Source organism: Trachypithecus francoisi, unplaced genomic scaffold (genome assembly GCF_009764315.1).
Source record: "Trachypithecus francoisi isolate TF-2019V2 unplaced genomic scaffold, Tfra_2.0 Lachesis_group10, whole genome shotgun sequence".
In the NCBI taxonomy this organism is placed as follows: Eukaryota; Metazoa; Chordata; class Mammalia; order Primates; family Cercopithecidae; genus Trachypithecus; species Trachypithecus francoisi.
The window spans coordinates 108,888,909-108,908,989 of NW_022681455.1; the positions used below are offsets into that span (position 1 = coordinate 108,888,909).

General features: G+C 46.9%; 3 protein-coding genes across 14 annotated transcripts in view; 2 read left to right on the forward strand and 1 right to left on the reverse strand.

Annotated features, from left to right (window-relative positions):
* SLC7A6 (solute carrier family 7 member 6) overlaps positions 1 to 8,773 on the forward strand; it is a 43,220-nt gene extending 34,447 nt beyond the window's left edge. For all 7 annotated transcript variants that reach the window (XM_033219791.1, XM_033219796.1, XM_033219797.1 and 4 more), the window contains 5 exons: positions 1,705 to 1,801; positions 3,353 to 3,502; positions 3,616 to 3,799; positions 4,225 to 4,465; positions 5,481 to 8,773. In XM_033219791.1, coding sequence (XP_033075682.1) covers positions 1,705 to 1,801; positions 3,353 to 3,502; positions 3,616 to 3,799; positions 4,225 to 4,319 — 526 coding nt within the window. In that variant the 3' untranslated portion in view covers positions 4,320 to 4,465; positions 5,481 to 8,773. The remainder of the gene's footprint in view (positions 1 to 1,704; positions 1,802 to 3,352; positions 3,503 to 3,615; positions 3,800 to 4,224; positions 4,466 to 5,480) is intronic.
* On the reverse strand, positions 5,157 to 18,278 carry SLC7A6OS (solute carrier family 7 member 6 opposite strand). The gene is made up of 5 exons (XM_033219798.1): positions 18,051 to 18,278; positions 17,651 to 17,929; positions 10,962 to 11,168; positions 9,313 to 9,433; positions 5,157 to 8,381 (listed from the first exon to the last, which is right to left on the reverse strand). Exons 1-5 carry the CDS (start codon positions 18,240 to 18,242, stop codon positions 8,251 to 8,253), a joined length of 930 nt encoding a protein of 309 aa, XP_033075689.1. The 5' UTR covers positions 18,243 to 18,278; the 3' UTR covers positions 5,157 to 8,250.
* Positions 18,277 to 20,081, forward strand: part of PRMT7 (protein arginine methyltransferase 7) — a 48,612-nt gene continuing 46,807 nt past the window's right edge. For 5 of the 6 annotated variants that reach the window (XM_033219777.1, XM_033219780.1, XM_033219781.1 and 2 more), the window contains exon 1: positions 18,277 to 18,422. The gene's annotated coding sequence lies outside the window, so the exon portion shown is untranslated. The remainder of the gene's footprint in view (positions 18,423 to 20,081) is intronic. The other variant, XM_033219778.1, reaches the window with a different exon arrangement.

Genomic DNA, 20,081 nt, shown 5'->3' on the forward strand with positions numbered 1-20,081 from the left:
CATTGCACTCCAGCCTGGGCGACAGAGCGAGACTCCAACTCAAAAAAAAAAAAAAAAGTAGTGTCATCTTCCCTTTGCTCAGCCTCGTTTTGATAGATGGACTTCTTGTCTAGCCTTTCCCTGACACCCTAGCCTCCCCTCCTCTAGTTTGCCCTCCAGACTGGTGTCAAATCCTGTCAGGCCCTTACCTCAAAGCCACAGGTGATTCTGTGTTTGTTCTGACTCCACAGTGTGGCCTTACATGCAGGTTCTTCCTAGCACCCTCTTCTCACGCAGCTTGTCCTGGGGCTCTTGGCATTCTACATCAACCTCCAAAGAGGCCACGCTCTTTCATGCCTCCACACATTTTGCCTTTGCACATGCTCGTTTTCTCCACCTGCCGACTTGCTTCTGGAAACTCTTCTTTGCATCTCTTCTCTTGCAAAGCGTTTTGGCACAAGCCTCAAGCCTAGCGAGTGTCGTGTACTCCAAGGTGATGCTGACCATGCTGAGGGACAGTTCATTTCTGTGCCAGTCTTTTTTTGTTTGTTTTTGAGACAGAGTTTAGCTCTTGTTGCCCAGGCTGGAGTCCAATGGTGCAATCTCGGCTCACTGCAACCTCCGCCTCCCGGATTAAAGTGATTTTCCTGCCTCAGCCTCCTGAGTAGCTGGGGTTACAGGCAGGTGCTACCACACCTGGCTAATTTTTTTTTTTTTTTTTTTTTGAGACAGAGTTTCGCTCTTGTTGCCCAGGCTGGAGCACAATGGTGCAATCTCGGCTGACTGCAACCTCCACCTCCTAAGTTCAAGCAATTCTCCTGTCTCAGCCTCCTGAGTAGCTGGGATTACAGGCGTGTACTACCACGCCCGGCTAATTTTTTGTATTTTTAGTAGAGACGGGGTTTCACCATGGCCAGACTGGTCTTGAACTTCTGACCTCAGGTGATCTGCCCACCTCGGCTTCTCAGAGTGCTGGGATTACAGGCATGAGCCACCGCGCCTGGCCTCGCCTGGCTAATTTTGTATTTTTAGTAGAGACGGGGTTTCTCCATGTTGGTCAGGCTGGTCTCAAACTCCCGACCTCAGGTGATCTGCCTGCCTCAGCCTCTCAGAGTGCTGGGATTACAGGCGTAAGCCCCCGTGCCCGGCCACTGTGCCAGTCTTTTTCCCAGTTGGTGGAGCTCTTTAGGTGTAGAAAGGAAGCCTGGGTTTTCTCTTTGACCCTCAGTCTTGCCTTGGCATATCCTACATCAGCTCAGGGAAAATATATGGAAGACATGAACAGAAATCTGGCTGCCCTTCAAAAGCCATTATGTTAGCTATGAATCTGTGGCATGGACTAGGTGAGTCTGTTAGTGGGTGACAGCAGGGTGACGCATCTATTGGATGTTGGTGAGGTATCTGTGGCTGAGAGAAGAGGGGGTGTCTGGGTGATGGTGGGTTTCATAGCTGAGGGCCTTGGGTGGTTGGTCAGTGGATAATGGTGGTTGGGGCATCTGGATAGTGGTGAGGTGCCCGGGGATGAAGAGGGAGGCAAAGTCTGTAAGGAAGCGGGGAGTAGGGAGGTTGGACTGGTGATGCACCAAGGACCTGGGATGCTCCTGGGAGGCTGCATCCTGCTTTCCTGGGGGGCTCTGAGCCGAGTTTGTCCGAGTGAGGAGTGTGGTCGTATGGCTGAGTAAAAGGAGTAAAAGGATCCCGCTGACACATTTCTCATCCTTCTAGGTTGTTCTTCGTGGGCTCCCGGGAGGGCCATCTCCCGGACCTTCTGTCCATGATCCACATTGAGCGTTTTACACCTATCCCTGCTTTACTGTTCAATGTAAGCTTTGCCGGGACCACGGGGCTCGGGCGGATCTGTGCATTGCTCCTTCTGATTTGTGCTAAGTTGTTACATAAGAGGGGACCTGAGAAAGGCCTTGCTCTAAGATTTGAAAAACAGGTCATTTTTTGTTGTCATTTAGTTCTTTTATAGTTTTATTAAGTTTAAATTTTGGATTAATCTGGAACTTATATTATAGCAGTGTTGAGAAAGGTGGGGATGCACTTAACTTTTTCTCAAATGGCAGCCAGCTACACCAATATTGTTTACTGAACAATCCATTTTTCCACAGTTTTCAAACTTTTATCATAGAGAATAATAGCTCATTTTTTAGGCTCCTTAATATGTGCCAGTTATTACTGTGTGCCCCTTAAATGTGCCATCTCAACTAATCCTCCCCATCAGTGCCAAGCCTCCTTAGTTTAGCTTCATACTATCTGAAAACTAAAGAGGGACCAAGTGTACTTCTTTAGTCCCCCGCCCTTGAAATTTTCCTAGCAATTCTCACATTCGTTTATTTGTCTTGATGAACTTTTGTATCATTTCATCAAAATAATAGAAAAATCCTCTTGATATTTTGACAGGGTCAGCATTGAATTTATAAATTTAGGAGGTTATCTGACTACAGGCACATACCACTAAGCCTGGCTAATTTATTTTTTGTAGAGATGAGGTCTCACTATGTTGCCCAGGCTGGTCTTGAGCTCCTGGGCTCCAGTGAGCTGCCACTTCGGTCTCCCAAAGTGCTGGGATTATAGGCACAAGCCACCATGCTCAGCCTTCTCTTCTTAATACAGGGTTCTCCCTTATCTCCATAGAATGAGCTATTTTTTTTTAAATCCTTTGTTGATAATTTGTAATGAAAAGATTATTGAAATTTAAACACATTTGACCTTGTCCCAGGACTCTAGGCCCTGATCCTTGTCTTCTAGGATTCTTTTGTTCCAGATGCTAATGCTGTTATATATCTGGATGGATCCATTTTGCTAGTTTCCAGGTCCAACACCTGACTTCAGAGGCCTGAAATGCTACCATTTCTTCCTGTGGCTCAAAATTCTTCCATGGGGAGAGAGTTATATTCCATTATTTATTGACATTATTTAGTCCAGATAGGTAGGGATCCCTTTTGCTAGTTAGCATTTCTCAGGCCCCAGGACAGTGAGATGGTTCTGAAGGCGTTTCCCCCATTCGTATGCCAGGTAGTTGGGACCCAGGTCTAAGCCCTCTCTAGGACACCGTGTAATCCATGTTAAGGTTGGTGCACTGAAGTGAGGAGGGCCTCAGCGTCTTTTTCTAAAGTGCTTGCAACAAGGGGGAGGGACTGCGTGGAGGAATGGCTGCAACAGAAGAGGGAAAGCTGCTACCCTGAGGGTTAATGTACCTCGGGGTACATCAAGGAATGGACCGATCTGATGCCAAGGGGTCAATGAAAAGAGCCGGAGGTAATCTGGTGAAGTGGCATCAGATCTAGTACTGACTGCTGGGTGGGGGAGTCTCCTGGGGGTGCAGGTGGTGACGATGCTCACCTGTCTCCCTACCCCGTTCCCACAGTGCACCATGACACTCATCTACCTCATCGTGGAGGATGTTTTCCAGCTCATCAACTACTTCAGCTTCAGCTACTGGTTCTTCGTGGGCCTGTCTGTTGTTGGACAGCTCTACCTCCGCTGGAAGGAGCCCGAAAGGCCCCGGCCTCTCAAGGTCAGCAGCTCTGGGCAGACTAGGAGGGGTGGGCCATCTCCCTAAGGTGGCTTTTTGCCCATGAGCTTTTTCCTCTTCCCACATTACTTAGTATCTCACCCCCTCTATTTCAGCTGAGCGTGTTTTTCCCCATCGTGTTCTGCATATGCTCCGTGTTTCTGGTGATAGTGCCCCTCTTCACTGATACCATTAATTCCCTCATCGGCATCGCGATTGCCCTTTCTGGAGTTCCTTTCTACTTCATGGGTGTTTACCTGCCGGAGTCGCAGAGGCCACTGTTTATTCGGAATGTCCTGGGTGAGCTTCTCTGCGCCCCATTACTCACTGGCGGCTGTGTGTGCATGCGCATGCAGAGGTCAGGGGTGGCCAATAGCTTCCCCATACTCAGAATTTGCTGGAGGCCATGAGACCCAGCTGTCCACGACTTCCCTTTTGATTTTGACATGATCACTTTAGTTATAATTTTCGTGTCCTATTTTGGGGCTAAAACATTACCTTCTGACAACACAAATCACCTGGGAAGAAGAGTCATGCATCAGACTCTGGCTGGGCATGGGGCAGAGGATGATGAGGCTTGTTGGGAGACAGGGGCAAAGCCTGATATAGAGTACTCAAGGGGCAGGTGGGGAGGGAGCCATAGAGGTTACTAGTCAGCCTTGTGTTCAGGTTAGGGCTGTAGCTAGATGTTTACTAAATCCTGTGCTTGCTCTATTTTCATTCAGCTGCTATCACCAGAGGCATCCAGCACCTTTGCTTTTGTGTCCTGACTGAGCTTGATGTAACCGAAGAGAAAAAGGATGAGATGAAAACTGACTAGAGGTCAGAGGTGGCTTTCCTAGGCCTGGAAGGCTGGCCACAGAGTGAAATCCTGATAAGACTCTGTGGGCCCAACTCTCCTGAATTAAAGGAGCCTTTTGACCCACATCATATAACGGGGCTCAGGGCCAGTGCTCACTCTTCTTGGTAAGCTCTAGGAGACTCGGGATCTGGGCCAACCTCAAGGTGGGGGCTTCAGAGGGTGGGGGGAAGATTGGAGAACAGAGCAATGGTCATTTAGTTTTACTCCTGATAGGCAGAGGCAGCTCTTACAGATATTTACTTGGTAAGGTGCAGTGGGGAAGAGAGAATGCTAGGTTGATAGGGCTGGTGGCTTCTGAATTTGGTATCTGAGATTTGAACTAGGAGTCCCTATAGAGGGGCTGCTCTATGGGAAGTTTTCCTCTGACCAGGTCCAACACCTGACTTTAAAGGCCTGAAATGCTACCGTTTCTTCCTCTGGCTCAAAATTCTTCCCTGGGGAGAGAGTTATAGTTCCTTATTTATTGATATTTAGTCCAGAACACCAGTTCTAATGAAGCATGCGTGTCTCTTCATCTACAGGATGCAATAGGCTGATTGTATTTAAAATTCAGAGTACCCAAAACTGAGTCCCTCTGGGCTCAGAAATGTCTGTGGTATTGGGTCAGACTCTGACCACAGATTTTATGCTGTTTAGCACAATCTTCTATTGAGTCTTACCCGCAACAATGAACCTTATAGATTTTTTTATTCACGTACCTGTTACACTTTAGCATATAGATAGATCATGTTACAAGCACTTGGCTCAGATCCAGCAAGGACAGCTGAACAAATTCATAAGTCAGAAGTCTGTTAATACGGCTGTTTTGAAGGATAATCCTTTATTTTACTTGAGACCTTGCATCTTTGTTCTAGCTGACAGTAAATCTCTGGGTTTCTGTTGTGAACTCTTAAGAGGGCTGAAACTTCTGAAATTCAGGTGGATCACCTGAATTCTCTCAGCTATCAGTGGCTTGGAGAACATCTCAAGGGCTCAAGTCATCAAATAACCTCCCTGTAAGGGAAGTGTTAGGGACTGCTGCGCAGACCCAAGCAAACCCACCCTGGTGCTAGAAGAGGTCATTTCACTTTTTCTGAAAACCTCACATCAGACTGCATCCCCTTCTGTCCCTGGCACCAGGCTTTGTTTACACGTGGAGCCACCTTGGTGTAGGTCACCAGGACTGTGTACTCCTCTCCTGCCAGCCTCCCCTTCCCCGAGGTGTGGTGGCTGCAGTCTCAGGAAGAGCTTGGTACTTGTGGGGACTTCTGTTTTCTCCCTGTGGAGATCAGTGAAGACTGGGAGGAAAGCTGCTTCAACCTGAGTTGGGCTCTTCAGCAGGCTGCACAAGTGGAAGCAACTAATTCTGGTGCTCAGGCTGGGTTCTCCACCCAAGTTAGGTCTGCTCTGGCCTAATGGATCTTACTGTATGAGCAGGACGGCTGCACTGGATTGTACAACTGTTTTGTGATGCCCCCGGACACTGTCATCCTGGGCCCAGAAAAACCTGCTAGCTTGACATACCCCATGGGTTTCTTATTCTTGGGTTTTGGAATTGGTAAACAGTGAGGCAGTCTCCCTTTCTGACCATTCTTCACCCACTCACAGATAAAGGAATAACCTTGGCCATATATTTGCTCAATAAAGATTGAAGAAAGCATGGTCACAGTTGCCTTGGGTTCAGAGCATAATGCATATGTGAAGCATGGGGTGACATTCTTACTGTCATGGGTTTGGGATTTGTACGGCAAATTCCTGCCTGAAGACAGGGTGTCTTGTGCAAAGGCTGACTTGCCTGAACTCTAAGAACAAGACTTTTGTCTGAGCCAAGCTGGCACCCATCCCAGGGCTCCTCTGGAACTAATCCTTTAAGCAAAATGTGCTTGCCTTTAAAGATCTTTGAAAGATCCCTGACCCCAGCTTTAGCTTTCTCCAACAGATAACCAGCTAATCTCAGGAATTTACTGCCGCCCGCCCCCACCCCCAGTGGCTTCTAGGGAAAGCAAGGACCTCACATGCCAGGTGCCCTAGTACTTGCTCAGTGAGCCGTGTCATCCTCCTTTCATTTTTGGATGGTGACAGCATTCTTCCCCTTTGTGCTGGATACAGCCTTCTCCCAGGATCCCCTTTTTGGGAGCGAAGCCAGACAATCCCTTCAGCACTCAAGCTTCAGGGTGGAATTAATTTCTGCCAGCTCTTTGTTGTCTGTCTCCTTAAATCCTTCTCCTGGTGTGCTTATCCCTTTTGCAGTGAGTACAGTTTATTAAGTTATCAGCCCTTTAATATTGGGGAAACTTAATGAGTATAAATGGCAGGGAGCACACTGTAACAGCACAGTGTTTTGTTTTTTCACCTGGTTGCTGTGAGTGCAAGAATAGCTTTCAATCCTTTGTTTCTAGGTCTCCAGACAGAAAGCGAGATGTCTAATATTAGACATACAAGTTGATGCCTGTTATAATGTTGAATTATACCTTTGTGTGTACCTAGGATGTTTGTTGTTTTAATTAGCTGCAATACATAGGGCCTATGTACACAGAATTTAATCACTTCATCAGGTTGAACAACTCCATGTAGATAAGAGCTAGTGTAGGTAAACGTTTAGAAAATGGACATAAAGTCAAAGTGATGGCAGGTAGGATGAACGAAAGATACTTAGGAAATCCTAAAAGAGGCGGCAAGAAGGCATCTCCCTGTGTAAATCCTGTTCCCCCATGACAGTGAGTCAGAGACACTCACAGGCTATGAGGGCACAGCCCTAGCTGAATGTTCTGCGTTGTCCGTAATAGCTACTAGCCATACGTAGCTAATTACATTAAAATGAAATAAAACTAAAGCTCAGTTTCCCTTCAGTTGCGCTAATCACATTTCAAGTGCTCAGCACTACTACACAGCGCAGACACAGAACACAGCGTCACTGCAGATAGTTCTACTGGACAATGTTACACTAGAATAAACACCAAGGCAGTGAGTTAAGGCAGCTATGGTTTGGAAAGGCATAGGAACAGAGTGTGCTTACAAGAGATACAAGCTGTGGTAATAAAATTGATCCTGCTGATAGTAGTTTTTTTTGTGGTGAGTGCTGTGAAGAGTAAATGTTACACAGTGGAAAGCTAAGTTCAGAATGTGCTTTGTTTTTCCTCCCTTGCTTTAAGTCCTTGGTATTTATAATCAATGCTGAAACTTTGGTCTCACTACCACTCCGTTTTAGGTATTCAGATTTAAAAGGCTTTAAAAGAATTCCTTTCTTCCATGTTCAAAGCTAGACTTTACTAAACACATGTATCACATTCATATACATTGTTTCTTGGCCCCACTGCTAAAGGAAGTCAGTCAGTCATTTCACAACTATTACCAGAGTTTGGAAGCCGAAATAGCTGTTAACTAAAATCTCCCACAGCTCACAGACTGCTTTCTGCCCTAATGGCCACTATTATCCAGTCTGTGTTGCTACAGGGGACCCACTGGTCCCCCTTTTAGATTCTATCAAAAGGAACAGGGTTTCCCAGAGACAGGCAGCCTGGTGGTATGGCAGAGCAGAAACTTACTGCTAATGAAACGGGAACCTCTTCTTCCCTTGTGGTTTCAGCACAGCACCTGAATGCCAGGAAAAATTCCTGGGCCAAGAAGCTAAAGCTAAAGAAGCTTTCCTTTTTACACATTTTTTTTTCTTTCAAACTGTAGGGTCACTTTTGATTGAGGCAAAGGGACCCCTACTGTAAGTGGAAAAGACTCACTCCTTCAACATAAGTTTTCACTGTGGTAGGATGGTGCTGCCTGACATGCTTGATATGCTTTTCCTTCCATGTGTTAAGCTAGGAAACCTAAGAGGATGTCAGCAGGGCAGTTAACTCTGGACTCAGAGCCCTCAAGGGCTTGTGGCAGAACCTCATGGCTGGACATCACAAGACGATCAGTCTGAATCCAGGTCGTGGGGGCTGTCATAGCCAAACTCCTTCTGCACATCCAGAGGGTACTTGCTCCACATCCGTTGTCTGCTGCTGCCTCTTTCCTCCTCACTCAGGCTGTTGTAGTCAGCAGAGCCTAGAATGAGATCCCGGGAATGGATTCTAAATGTGATTTTCCTAGGCTACTGCAGGAACCCCTTCTCTTCTCAGAAAGGTCTGTTTTTGTTCCCGATTGTAATGCAAAATGCTGGCTCAATAAAGAAAATAAAGCATATAGAATTTTTTTTTTTTTAAAGAAACAATCACTTTCCTATCATCTAAAACAAGTTCCTTCACACTGGAGTATTTTGTCACTTCTCCCCTCCGTATAGTATTTTTTTGTTGTTGTAACAGTTGTAGTCATATTGTAAATATTTTTATACCTTTCTCCTTTTAACGTGTTATTGACAAACCTCCCCAATAGAATATTCAATTGTTTGTTTCATTTCTCTGTTGTCAGACACCAATAAATTCTTTTTGGGGGCCTTCTTCTACCTTCTTTAACATAGTTACCACAGGAATTATGTTGTCAGGTCACCTTTCTTTCTTCTTCCCCCAGGTATTATGTCTGTGTTGCATCTTTCTCAAAACAGTTGTACATGCAGCAGTTTTTTGAGAAGTTAGATAACTGATTTGTGAAAACTCTGGGCTTATTCCTATTGGCAAACCTCTCTCTTCCTTGGTTTCTTGACTGGGTCAGGGAAAGAGACAATGAGCTACATATTTTACACCATCTCAACCACCAAAATTCATATAGAACCATCTCATCTGCAGAGAAAATGAGGCTCAGTGAGGTGAAGTAACTGCCCAAGAGCCACAGCAAAGTAATGACAACTACAGATTTGAACCCAGGCCTGATGGATTATTACACCCCCAGGAGGCCCCTGGGAAACACTGGTCTTTGGGTCTCCTACAGCACAAACTGCTCAATGGCAGAGAAGGAAAGGCAGTTAAGATGCACCTGTCAACTATGCCTGCACCTCAGTCTCAGATCCTACCAGTCCCTCCCGTCTAGGGCTGCCACCCACCTCTGGAATCCTCATCTCCATCACTGCTCTCCTCTTCTGGGTACTCATTGCGCCAGTTATTCTCACTGTTCTCATCATCTTCATCGTCGTAAATGTCCTCTGGTTCTTGATCATCATTCACCTACACATCTCAACACAAACATGAGTCCAAATCAAAACCTCTAAGGTTATGCTATGGGGGAAGTTGTTAGCATACCAGTTGGAGGGATGTCATGTAAAAGTGCCATGTGAAAAAACTGCAGACTAGGAGTTAGTTTGACTTCGTTACACAAAAGGCTATGAGAGGGAGATAATAGCCTCCTTCCACCCAGAGTCCAGCTCCAGAATGATAGGACATGCTGAACTCCATGAGAAGGAACACAGGGAAAAGAGAAGTGATGGCTCTGAGCGATTCCTTCAAATTCCAAAGGTCAAAACCAAAACTCAAGCATAAGAGGTGCAGAAAGGCAGGAGGAAGGGCCATGCAGTGGTCCAAGGTGAGTACTTGACTGCAACTCTGTGTCCTAATGCAGGTGCAGGATACAGTGCTTCTCGATTACAGTCTAAGCATGACAGTTAGGTGCCACCTTAAGTTTTCTTGTTAATCATTTTAGAATTTAAGAATAGGCCAGGCGCAGTGGCTCACGCCTGTAATGCCAGGACTTTGGGAGACTGAGGTGGGCGGATCACTTGAGGTCAGAAGTTTGAGACCAGCCTAAGCAACGTGGTAAAACTCTGTCTCTACTAAAAATACAAGAATTAGCTGGGTGTGGTGGGCACCTGTAATCCCAGCTACTCGGGAGGCTGAAGCAGGAGAATCGCTTGAACCCAGGAAGGGGAGGTTGCAATGAGCCAAGATGGTGCCACTGCACTCCGGCCTGAGTGACAGAGCAAGACTCCATCTCAAAAAAAAAAAAAAAAGATAATGGTGTCAGCTAGGTGTGGTGGCTCACAGCTGTAATCCCAGCACTTTGGGAGGCCAAGGTGGGAGGATCACTTGAGCCCAGGAGTTCAAGACCACAAGACCAGTCTGGCCAACACAGTGAGACCCTGCCTCTACAAAAAAATCAACAAAAATTGGGCATCATGGTGCATGCCTGCACTCCTGGCTGGCTGCTTGGGAGGCTGAGATGGGAGGATGGCTTGAGCCTGGGAGACAGAGGCTGCAGTGAGCTCAGATAGCATCACTACACTCCAGCTTGGGTGACAGTGTGAGACCTTGTCTCAAAAAAAAAAAAAAAAAAAATAACGTCAGGTTGTTAGCTTCCTTCATGCAAGGTTTTCTCTACTTCTAAGGTACGAATTAAAAAATAGGTTTTGTTGTCATTCACATTAAGAATTTCTGGTTTTATCTTGTCTTTATCTTATCATAAGTCCCATATACATATTTCTCCCCCAAGAATGGATAGCTATAAACAATAAAGATGATGTTGCAAACCTTCTAAAATTTTCGTTAATGTAAAAATTATCAATCTAAGATGATCTTTCCCAAAGTTCCCTGTACTATAAAGTCAGGTTCCTAAAAGGCACTTAGAATAAAATTTTCTTTTTAAGGAGGAAAAGAACTAAGGACAATGTTGATCAGGAGTGGAGCCCAAGGAAGCAAAGCATTCTGATTAGAGAAAGAGCTTAGGATGCCTCAAGCCCCCTCTCCTCATGGGCCCCCTTACCAGCTCCCACTCTTGGCTGTAGGGCTGCACGGAGAGGATGTTCTCAATCCAGCCTGGAGTGGCCGTCTCCAAGTAGTAAATGTCATACACATAGTCATCGTGTTTTTGTTCTTCCTGGTGCCTGACTCCAGGTCCATCCTCAGACACAGTCAATCGCTCACGGATCAACTCTACAGAATTGCAGAGGATCACATCTGGGTCAGATGTCTGTAAAGAAACCACAGATTACACACACACACACACACACACACATACATGACCCAAAACATGATGTTCCATGAGGAGGAACCTATGAGTTGGGTGAAGGAAGGCTCCCTACAGTTGTGTGTGTGTGTGTGTGTGTGTGTTTGAGACGGAGTCTCACTCTGTCGCCCAGGCTGGAGTGCAGTGGCATGATCTTGGCTCACTGCAACCTCTGCCTCCCGGGTTCAAGTGTTTCTCCTGCCTCAGCTTCCCAAGTAGCTGGGACTACAGGCATGTGCCACCACACCCGGCTAATTTTTTGTGTTTTTAGTAGAGATGGGGTTTCACCGTATTAGCCAGGATGGTTTTGATCTCCTGACCTCAAAAAATCTGTGCACCCCAGCCTCTCAAAGTGCTGGGATTACAGGCGTGAGCCACCTTGCCCAGCTACAGTTCCATAGTGTTGTGGTCAAGATTCTTATCTGCATGAATTCCTAGTTTTTTAACTAGTTATTACATTAAAAATTCAAGAATCTCTGTAAAATTACTGTGTAGTTCTTATTTTAAGATAGAAACCTACAAGATAGCCTCCTGCTCTTTTGTGCTTGGCTCTCACACCTATAATCCCAACACTTCAGGAAGCCAAGGTGGACAAATTGCTTGAGGCCAGAAGCTCAAGAACAGCCTGGGCAACATGGCAAAACCCCCGCCTCTACAAAGAAATACAAAAATTAGCTGGGTGTGGTGGTGTGCACCTGTAGCCCCAGGTACTCGGGAGGTTGAGGCTGCAGAGAGCTGTGATCATGCCACTGTACTCCATCCTGGGTGACAGAGTGAGACCTGTCTCAAAACAATGAAAGAAAAAAAAATATGGGAAGACTGGCCTACGGAGAGGGGAAAGACAGAAGACCTGGCCAGTTTTGACCCCAAGCTCTGAGTCAGACCTGCTTCTATAGGTCTTCCGAGATCCTTTGGTATTACACAATGTTCTCTCTTTGGGGATCAGTAGGCCCCTATGGCTGAACCTGAAATGAGTCTCTGTGTGGCCTCCTGTAAAAGCCAACAGGTGTTTTCCCAGTGACCTCTACCATTGCCCATCATTTGGCTTGCCATATATTTACATCCCACTTTTAATCACAAATTGGGAATGGGCTCGCCTATAGTCTTTCTACTGGAAAGAACAGTTTGAAATGCAATGCCCTTGAACACAAATGGCCCAGGTAAGATGTGCTCCAGTGCTGACAGGCTGTGTTATCCAGGGGCCTGGTGGCATGGGTCAGTTTGTTAACCACAGGGACATGCTGCAGATGGCTCCTCTTGATAGGTTCATCAGAAGACACTGCACAGCTCCAAGCAGACACCATGCAGGAAAATGGGGAAGATCCCACAGCCGAGGCACATAAGGGGAAACCAATGCTATAATTTACAGACTAAGGAATTCTTCCTTGCTCCTAAGTCAAAAACTAGAGATGCCAGTTTTTCTGCAGGCTCTTGAGCAAACTTAAAGCTACCTATTACGAAAGTTCTGGCTCCAATCCACAAGTCCCTCCACTCAGTCAAATTATGCAGCCATTAAAATACAAGATTGCTGGGCACAGTGGCTCATGCCTGTAATCACAGCACTTTGGGAAGCCAAGGTGGGAGGAATGTTGGAGCCCAGGAGTTTGAGACCAGCCTGGGCAACATGGCAAAACCCAGTCTCTACAAAAAATACAAAAATTAGCTGGGTGTGGTGGCATAGGCCTGTGGTTCCAGCTACTCAAGAGGCTGAGGCAGGAGGATCACATGAGCCCAGGAGGTGGAGGCTGCAATGAGCTGTGATCATGCCACTGCACTCCAGCCTGGGCAACAGAGCGAGATGCTGTCTCAAAAAAAAGTACAAGAGTAGCAATACAGAAAAATGACAGATACAGAATTTTGTACAAGGAAATAAACCAGTTCTATTCTACTTACTTTTGGGTTGGTAGTAAAATGGGAGATTTTCCTCCTTTGCTGTATTTTTTCAAATTTCCTATAATGAGTATAAATTATTTTCTTTTTCTGTTTTGAGATGGAGTTTCGCTCTTGTTGCCCAGTCTTGAGTGCAACGGCGCAATCTCGGCTCACTGCAACCTCTGCCTCCCGGGTTCAAGCAATTCTCCTGCCTCAGCCTCCTGAGTAGCTGGGATTACAGGTGCACACCACCATGACTGGCCAATTTTTGTATTTTTAGTAGAGACGGGGTTTCACCATGTTGGTCAGGCTGGTCTCAAACTCCTGACCTCATGATCCGCCCGCCTTGGCCTCCCAAAGTGTTGGTATTACAGGCATGAGCCACCGCGCCCGGCCTATTATTGCTTAAAGAGGCGGTTTTCACTATGTTGCCCACACTGGCTCTGAACTCCGAGCCTTAGGTGATCTTTCTGTTTCAACCTCCTGAGTAGCTGGGACTAAAGGTGTGCACCACTGCTCTTAGCTAGAAGAAAAATAATTATTATTATTTCTGCAGAGATGGAGTCTTGCTATGTTGCTCAGGATGGTCTCGAACTTCAGGCCTCAAGCAATCCTCCTGCCTTAGCCTCCCAAAGTGCTAGGATTATAGAAGTAACCCACCGTGCCCTTGCCAAAAATTATTTTAAAGTCTATGTCTATGTGTATTCATTCATTCATTCATTCACTCAGAATCAGGGTCTTGCTCTGTCGCCCAGGTTGGAAGGCAGCAGTATGATCATGGCTCACTGCAGCCTTGAATTCCTGGGCTCAAGTGTTCCTTTCTTGGCCTCCCAAAGTATTGCGACTACAGGTGTGAACCACTGAGCCCAGCCCATATTTTCAGTTACACTACACACAGCATTTTGTACTGTTAAACATATATATTTTCCCCTGCAACCAGTCTTCACGGTTATCAGTTCTAAGGGTCCAGTTACATGTGTCAATCTCTTGGAAACAATTTTTAACCTCCGTGTATAGTGTTGCAATGAATGTGCCATTTCCTGCATTTGAAAATGGAGATGAAAGTATCTAACTCATAAGGGTTTTGGGAGGATTAAATGAGTTAATTAAAAGAAAATATAACAAGTACCTAACACACTATTTGACATAATCACTTAGTCAATCAACAGTAGCTTTGGTTAATATCATAGCTTAGCTATTTGCTTCTGCTGAATTATTTCCCTAGGGTAAATCTTGGAGGTAAGACTACTAGTTAAAAGGAACTGAAGTCCTTTAATTTTTAAATTTCCTATTAAATTTATCTAATAGGAATTTATTTGCTTAAGATGTAAATTATGTCAATTTAAGGAGAAATTCATTGTAACATAACAGAAATGCTGTCACTTTAAAATTTCCTTAGAAATTTTTAATTTTAAAATTTTCCTAGATTATGCCTGACTTTAGATCCAAACAATAATAAGTTTACATATGTAAAAATATGGCTCCCACCCCCGTAAAGCCATGCTGTTTTCCAAAAGGCTTGCATCAATTTTATTCCTACAATTGTATACACTTTTAATCACTGCCTTGCCAGCAGTGCTATCAACTACTTTTTCCTGCTAGTCTAGTATGCATAAAACCTCAAGCATGCTTTAAGCTTAAATTCATTTTTCCCCCTATAATTACTCTATGCAAACATTTTTGGTATGTTTAGAGTCGGTATTGCTTTACTGGAAAAATCTCTGTTCATATCCATCATCAGTTTATCTCCTAGTTTTCTTTTTTTTTTTTTTTTTTTTTTTTTGAGACGGAGTCTCACTCTGTCGCCCAGGCTGGAGTGCAGTGGCTGGATCTCAGCTCACTGCAAGCTCCGCCTCCCGGGTTCACGCCATTCTCCTGCCTCAGCCTCCTGAGTAGCTGGGACTACAGGTGCCCGCCACCTCACCCGGCTAGTTTTTTGTGTTTTTTTTAGTAGAGATGGGGTGTCACCGTGTTAGCCAGGATGGTCTCGATCTCCTGACCTCGTGATCCGCCCGTCTCGGCCTCCCAAAGTGCTGGGATTACAGGCTTGAGCCACCGCGCCCGGCCCTATCTCCGAGTTTTCTTTATTAAAATTAAATTAGCCATTTACTCTTTTTTTTGAGATGGAGTTTTGTTCTTCTCGCCCAAGCTGGAGTGCAGTGGTGCAATCTTGGCTAATGCAACCTCCGCCTCCTGCGTTCACATGATTCTCCTGCCTCAGCCTCCCGAGTACTTGGGATTACAGGCGCCCACCACCACGCCCGGCTAATTTTTGTATTTTTAGTAGAAACAGGGTTTCGCCATATTGGCCAGGCTGGTCTTGAACTCCTGACCTCAAGTGATCTACCTGCCTCGGCCTCCCAAAGTGCTGGGATTACAGGTGTGAGCCACTGTGCCCGGCCTAATGAACTATTTACTTGATTCAATTCCACTGAGCATTAGTTTACTTTACACATTTTATAAGTCATGCATTAGTCTGGAATGTTTTGGTGAAAGATATCACTATGGACATCATACACAAATTGCTATCCAGTTACACTAGCACCAGCCAGGCACGATGGCGCACACCTGTAATCCCAGCATTTTGGGAGGCCGAGGTGGGTGGATCACCTGAGGTCAGAAGTTCAAGACCAGCCTGGCCAACATGGTGAAACCCTGTCTCTACTAAAAATACAAAATTAGCTGGATGTGGTGGCTCACGCCTGTAATCCCAGCTACTCAGCAGGCTGAGGCATGAGAACGACTTGAAGCCCCAGGAGGCAGAGGCTGCAGTGAGCCAAGATCGTGCCACTGCACTACAGCCTGGACGACAAGGGTGAGACTCCATCTCAAACAAAACAAAACAAAACAAAACAAAACAACAACAATAAAAAATTACACTAGTACCATTTGCTTGTTGCTTGTGGATTCATTTTCAATTATAATTTTTTTAAGTTTCAAAAATGATTGAGTTTCTATAAAAATGTTTATCAAGAGAGGGCACATTGGCTGGGCGCAGTGGCTCATGCCTGTAATCCCAGCACTTTGGGAGGTTGAGGCGGGCGGATCACTTGAGGCCAGGAGTTCGAAACCAGCCTGGCCAATATAGTGAAACCCTGTCTCTACTAAAAATACAAAAGTTAGCCGGGTGTGGTGGCTCACGCTTGTAATCCCAGCTATTTGGGAGGCTTGAGGCAGGAGAATTGCTTGAACCTGGGAGTTGGAGGTTGCAGTGAGCCAGGATCGTGCCAATGCACTCTAGCCTGGGCCATAGAGTGAGAGTCCAACTCAAAAAAAAAAAAAAAAGAGGCACACCTTATGTTGAGAATCTTCTGGTTTTTTTTAGAGACAGTATCTTGCTCTGTTGCCCAAACCAGAGGGCAGTGACTTGATCATACCTCACTGCAATCTCTAATTCCTGAGTTTAAGTGATCCTCCTACCCCAGCCTCCCCAGTAGCTAGCACTACAAGCGCATGCCACCATGCCCAGCTAATTTCCTTTTTCTTTTTGTAGAGACAAGGTCTTGCTTTTTGCCCAGGCTGGTCTCAAGCGACCCTCCTGCCTCAGCCTCCCGAAGCGCTGGGATTACAAGGAAAATTTTATTTTATTTTTTTTTAGACAGGGCCTCACTCTGTCACCTAGGCTGAAATGCCACTGCCACACAATCATGGCTCACTGTAGCCTTGACCTCACCAGGCTCAGGTGATCCTCCCGCCTGGGCCTTCCTATGTGCTAGGACTACTGGCGTCAGCTACTGTGCCCAGCCTCGAGGAAAATTTTCCATTTCTGTAGTTTTGCTGCATGTAATAGACTTCTTTTGGAAGTGAGTGCAAATGAATTTAGCAAATGTAATATAAAGAAAAGCACTGGATTAAATGTTAGAAGACTTGCATTCTTAGACCTAAATCTACCTCAAATTTGGTATGCTACCCAGAAGTATTCCTTTAACCTCTCTTTGATTAATTTTCCTACCTGCTCTCTCTCTGCTTTGCTCCAGTGACCCCATCTCAGTCAGGCTGAAAAGACTCGTAAAGACATTTCCTTACAAGTACCTAGAGTATCTAGCAGGCACTCCTCCCCTCAAATTCCTTACTGCTCTCCTCTAGCCCACCGGGCTCCAGGCACCTTGCAAGGAGCAGGGAAACTCGGCTTCAGAGACTCTTTACTTTCAGGTTCTCTGCCTAGAAGTCCTCTCCACATGTGGAATGCCCTGCCATTCACCTTCTGCAAGTCTTCGCTCAAATGTCATTTTCTCAGTGACACTCTCACTGAAGTGGCACAACTCTTTCTGCTTTGTCTCCCCGCCTCCTTACATCCCTTATCATCATCTGACACTGAATTGACTTGTTTACTGTTTCTGTTTACTTGCACGTTAGGTCCACACTGCTGTATCCACAGAATCTAAAAAAAAAACCTGGCATTTAGTAGGCACGTAATTAACACATGTTGGATGAATAACCAAATCTGTAAAATGAGGCCGTCACGCCGGATGGATCATGCATCCCCTTAAGATGAAACTGTGCTGCTACTGGGCCCAGTCTTCTGGAATTACCGTCCTGAGAAGCCCAGCGACCACCTTCCGAGGCGTACTCACTTTGCAGGAGCCTGCAGCGGCGGCTTCAGGTTCTCCCTCCTCGTGGACAAGGTCTAACAACTGAAAGCCCGAGTCCCCGGCGGCTTCTGGGTTCCCCGGCGTGTACTCGGACTCCTGGCCGCTCGAGGTGGTCCCCAAGGATCGGCGGCTGGAAACCACCCGGTAGCGGCCCTCCTGCCGGATCTCCCGAGCCGAGGCGCGGAGATTGCAGCGGACACGCTGCTGGCTGTCCCGTGACGGGCGCAGAACTGCCCGCAGGAGAGGCTGGACTGGTTCCTCCTAGGGGGCAACAGGGGAGGGAGGCCAGCGTAAGCATGAGTTCGCGAGCGGGTCAGGGATCGGGTTTCCTACCGGCTGCACCCTAAGATGCCCTCCACACCAGCTGCACCACGCCCAATACCTGGGAGCATACAGTGGCCACCAAGTGGAAGACATTATTCTCCGCCGCTCTCTCCAAACCCTCCGACGTCTTCTGTGCCGCCGACTCGACCTCGTCGCTCCGGAGCCGTTTACAAGCGAGCACAAGAGCCTCGGCCGGCTCCGCACTGCGCTTCCGCTTCACCCGGAGCACAGCTGTCCTGCCGGCCTCCATAGTGGCTGCCGCTGAGCACTGTGGGAACGCGCGGGGTGTGATGGGATAGCCTTCTATTTCTGCCTTGGGACCCGCCCCCCGCCCCCGCGCGCTCCTCGGCGCAGGGAGGTCCCGCCCCGCGTGCTGGACGCGGCAAAATGGTGGTAGCAGAGGAGGCGAGCGGAGGGTTTCCCGCGGCAGGTGAGGCGCTGGGTGTGCGGGGAAGGTGGGGTTGCTTAGGGGTTCGGGGTGCAGCCAGCATCATGTCCTCAGCACCAGGGCTTCGGCAGAGGAGCCTGGCGTGGGCGTACTTGGACTCCGGGGACCTTTCTAGAGTCCGCGTGGGGCAGCTCGGAGCACCCTGGCCTGCAGGAGAGCGGGGTTCCAGGCTGGCCCCGGCTCTGCAGTTCAGCCAGGTGCCTGCCGCTCGCGGGGCTGGGTCGCAGTACTGGTGCCTGGCGCCTCCCTTTAGAGACAGCAGTAGCTCCAACCATCGCATCCCTAACTGGGCCACTAGTTCTCTGATTGACAGACCCGGTGATATCTTCCCCGCTCACTGTGTTCTGAGTAATTGGAGAGTCATGTATTCACTACACGCCAGCCAGAGTGGTCCTGTAAAAGCGTACCTCCAGTGTAGATATGCTTCTGCTTAAAACTTTTGAGTGGCTCCCACTGCTTTTGGAACAAGATCCAAACGCCTTTCCGAAGTCGACAAGGCCCAGCTTGATTGAGCAGAAGATGTAATAGGAGATGAGGAGTGGGGGCTTCTGCAAAAGTGCTTGGGTCGCTCAGGCTTTTGGCACATTTTGCTTGTGCACCTAGTTCTTTCTACCTTAGGGCCTTTTCTTGGGAAAGTTGGGGTAAGGATTCCTGACCTGTAAAAACTCTTCCCCAACTTTTATCCTGGTTTGTCTGGTAGATCTCAAATGCTACCTTCCTCAAAGAGTCCTGTAACCTTGGTTTTCTCTTTATACAACGCTCTGTATATTTCTTGCATTCGTGTAGTCTGTAATTTGTGTTACTCTTTCATTAGTCTAAGCTCTTGGAGGGCAAGGGTTTTCTCTAGCTTGTGGTGGTGGCTCCAGTCCCTAATATAGTGCCTGGCACGTAGAAGGTATTCAATCAGTTTTGCTAGAAAGTATTCAATCAATTTTGCTATTTTATTTTTTCGAGACAGAGCCTCACTCTGCTGCCTAGGCTGAGTGCAGTGGTGTGATCAAGGCGCACTGCAGCCTTGACCTCCTGGGCTCAAGCGATCCTCTCACCTCAACCTCCAGAGTAGCTGGGACTACAGGCATGCGCCACTATACTCGGCTAATTTTTAATTTTAATATACGTATATTTAATGCATACGTATATATTTTCAAGACAGGGTCTCACTCTGTCACCCAGGCTGGAGTTCAGTGGCGCCATCTCAGCTCACTGCAACCTGTGCCTCCGGGGCTCAAGTGATTCCCCTACCTCAGCCTCTCGAGTAGCTGGGAGTAACTGGGACTACAGGCACAGGTCACCGCGCCCGGCTAATTAAAAAAAAAATTTTTTTTTGTAGAGAACGGGGTCTCACTATGTTACGCAGGCTGGTCTGGAACTCCCAGATTCGATATCCTTGCGCCTCGGCCTCCCAAAGTGCTGGGATCACGGGTGTGAGCCACCACACCCTAGCAAACACATTTTGAATGAATGTTAAGGACCATCTGCTCTGCAGTTTGACGGGTAATACAATTAGGGCTTGGCATGGTGGTTTCTATTTCCTCCTTGTAAATGGCCATGCGAGTTTACAACTCTTGGAGAATGAGGAGGGGGTCAGGGAATATCTCCTGAATCTGTAGTGTAGACTTCTTCTGGGAGAGGACAAATAAT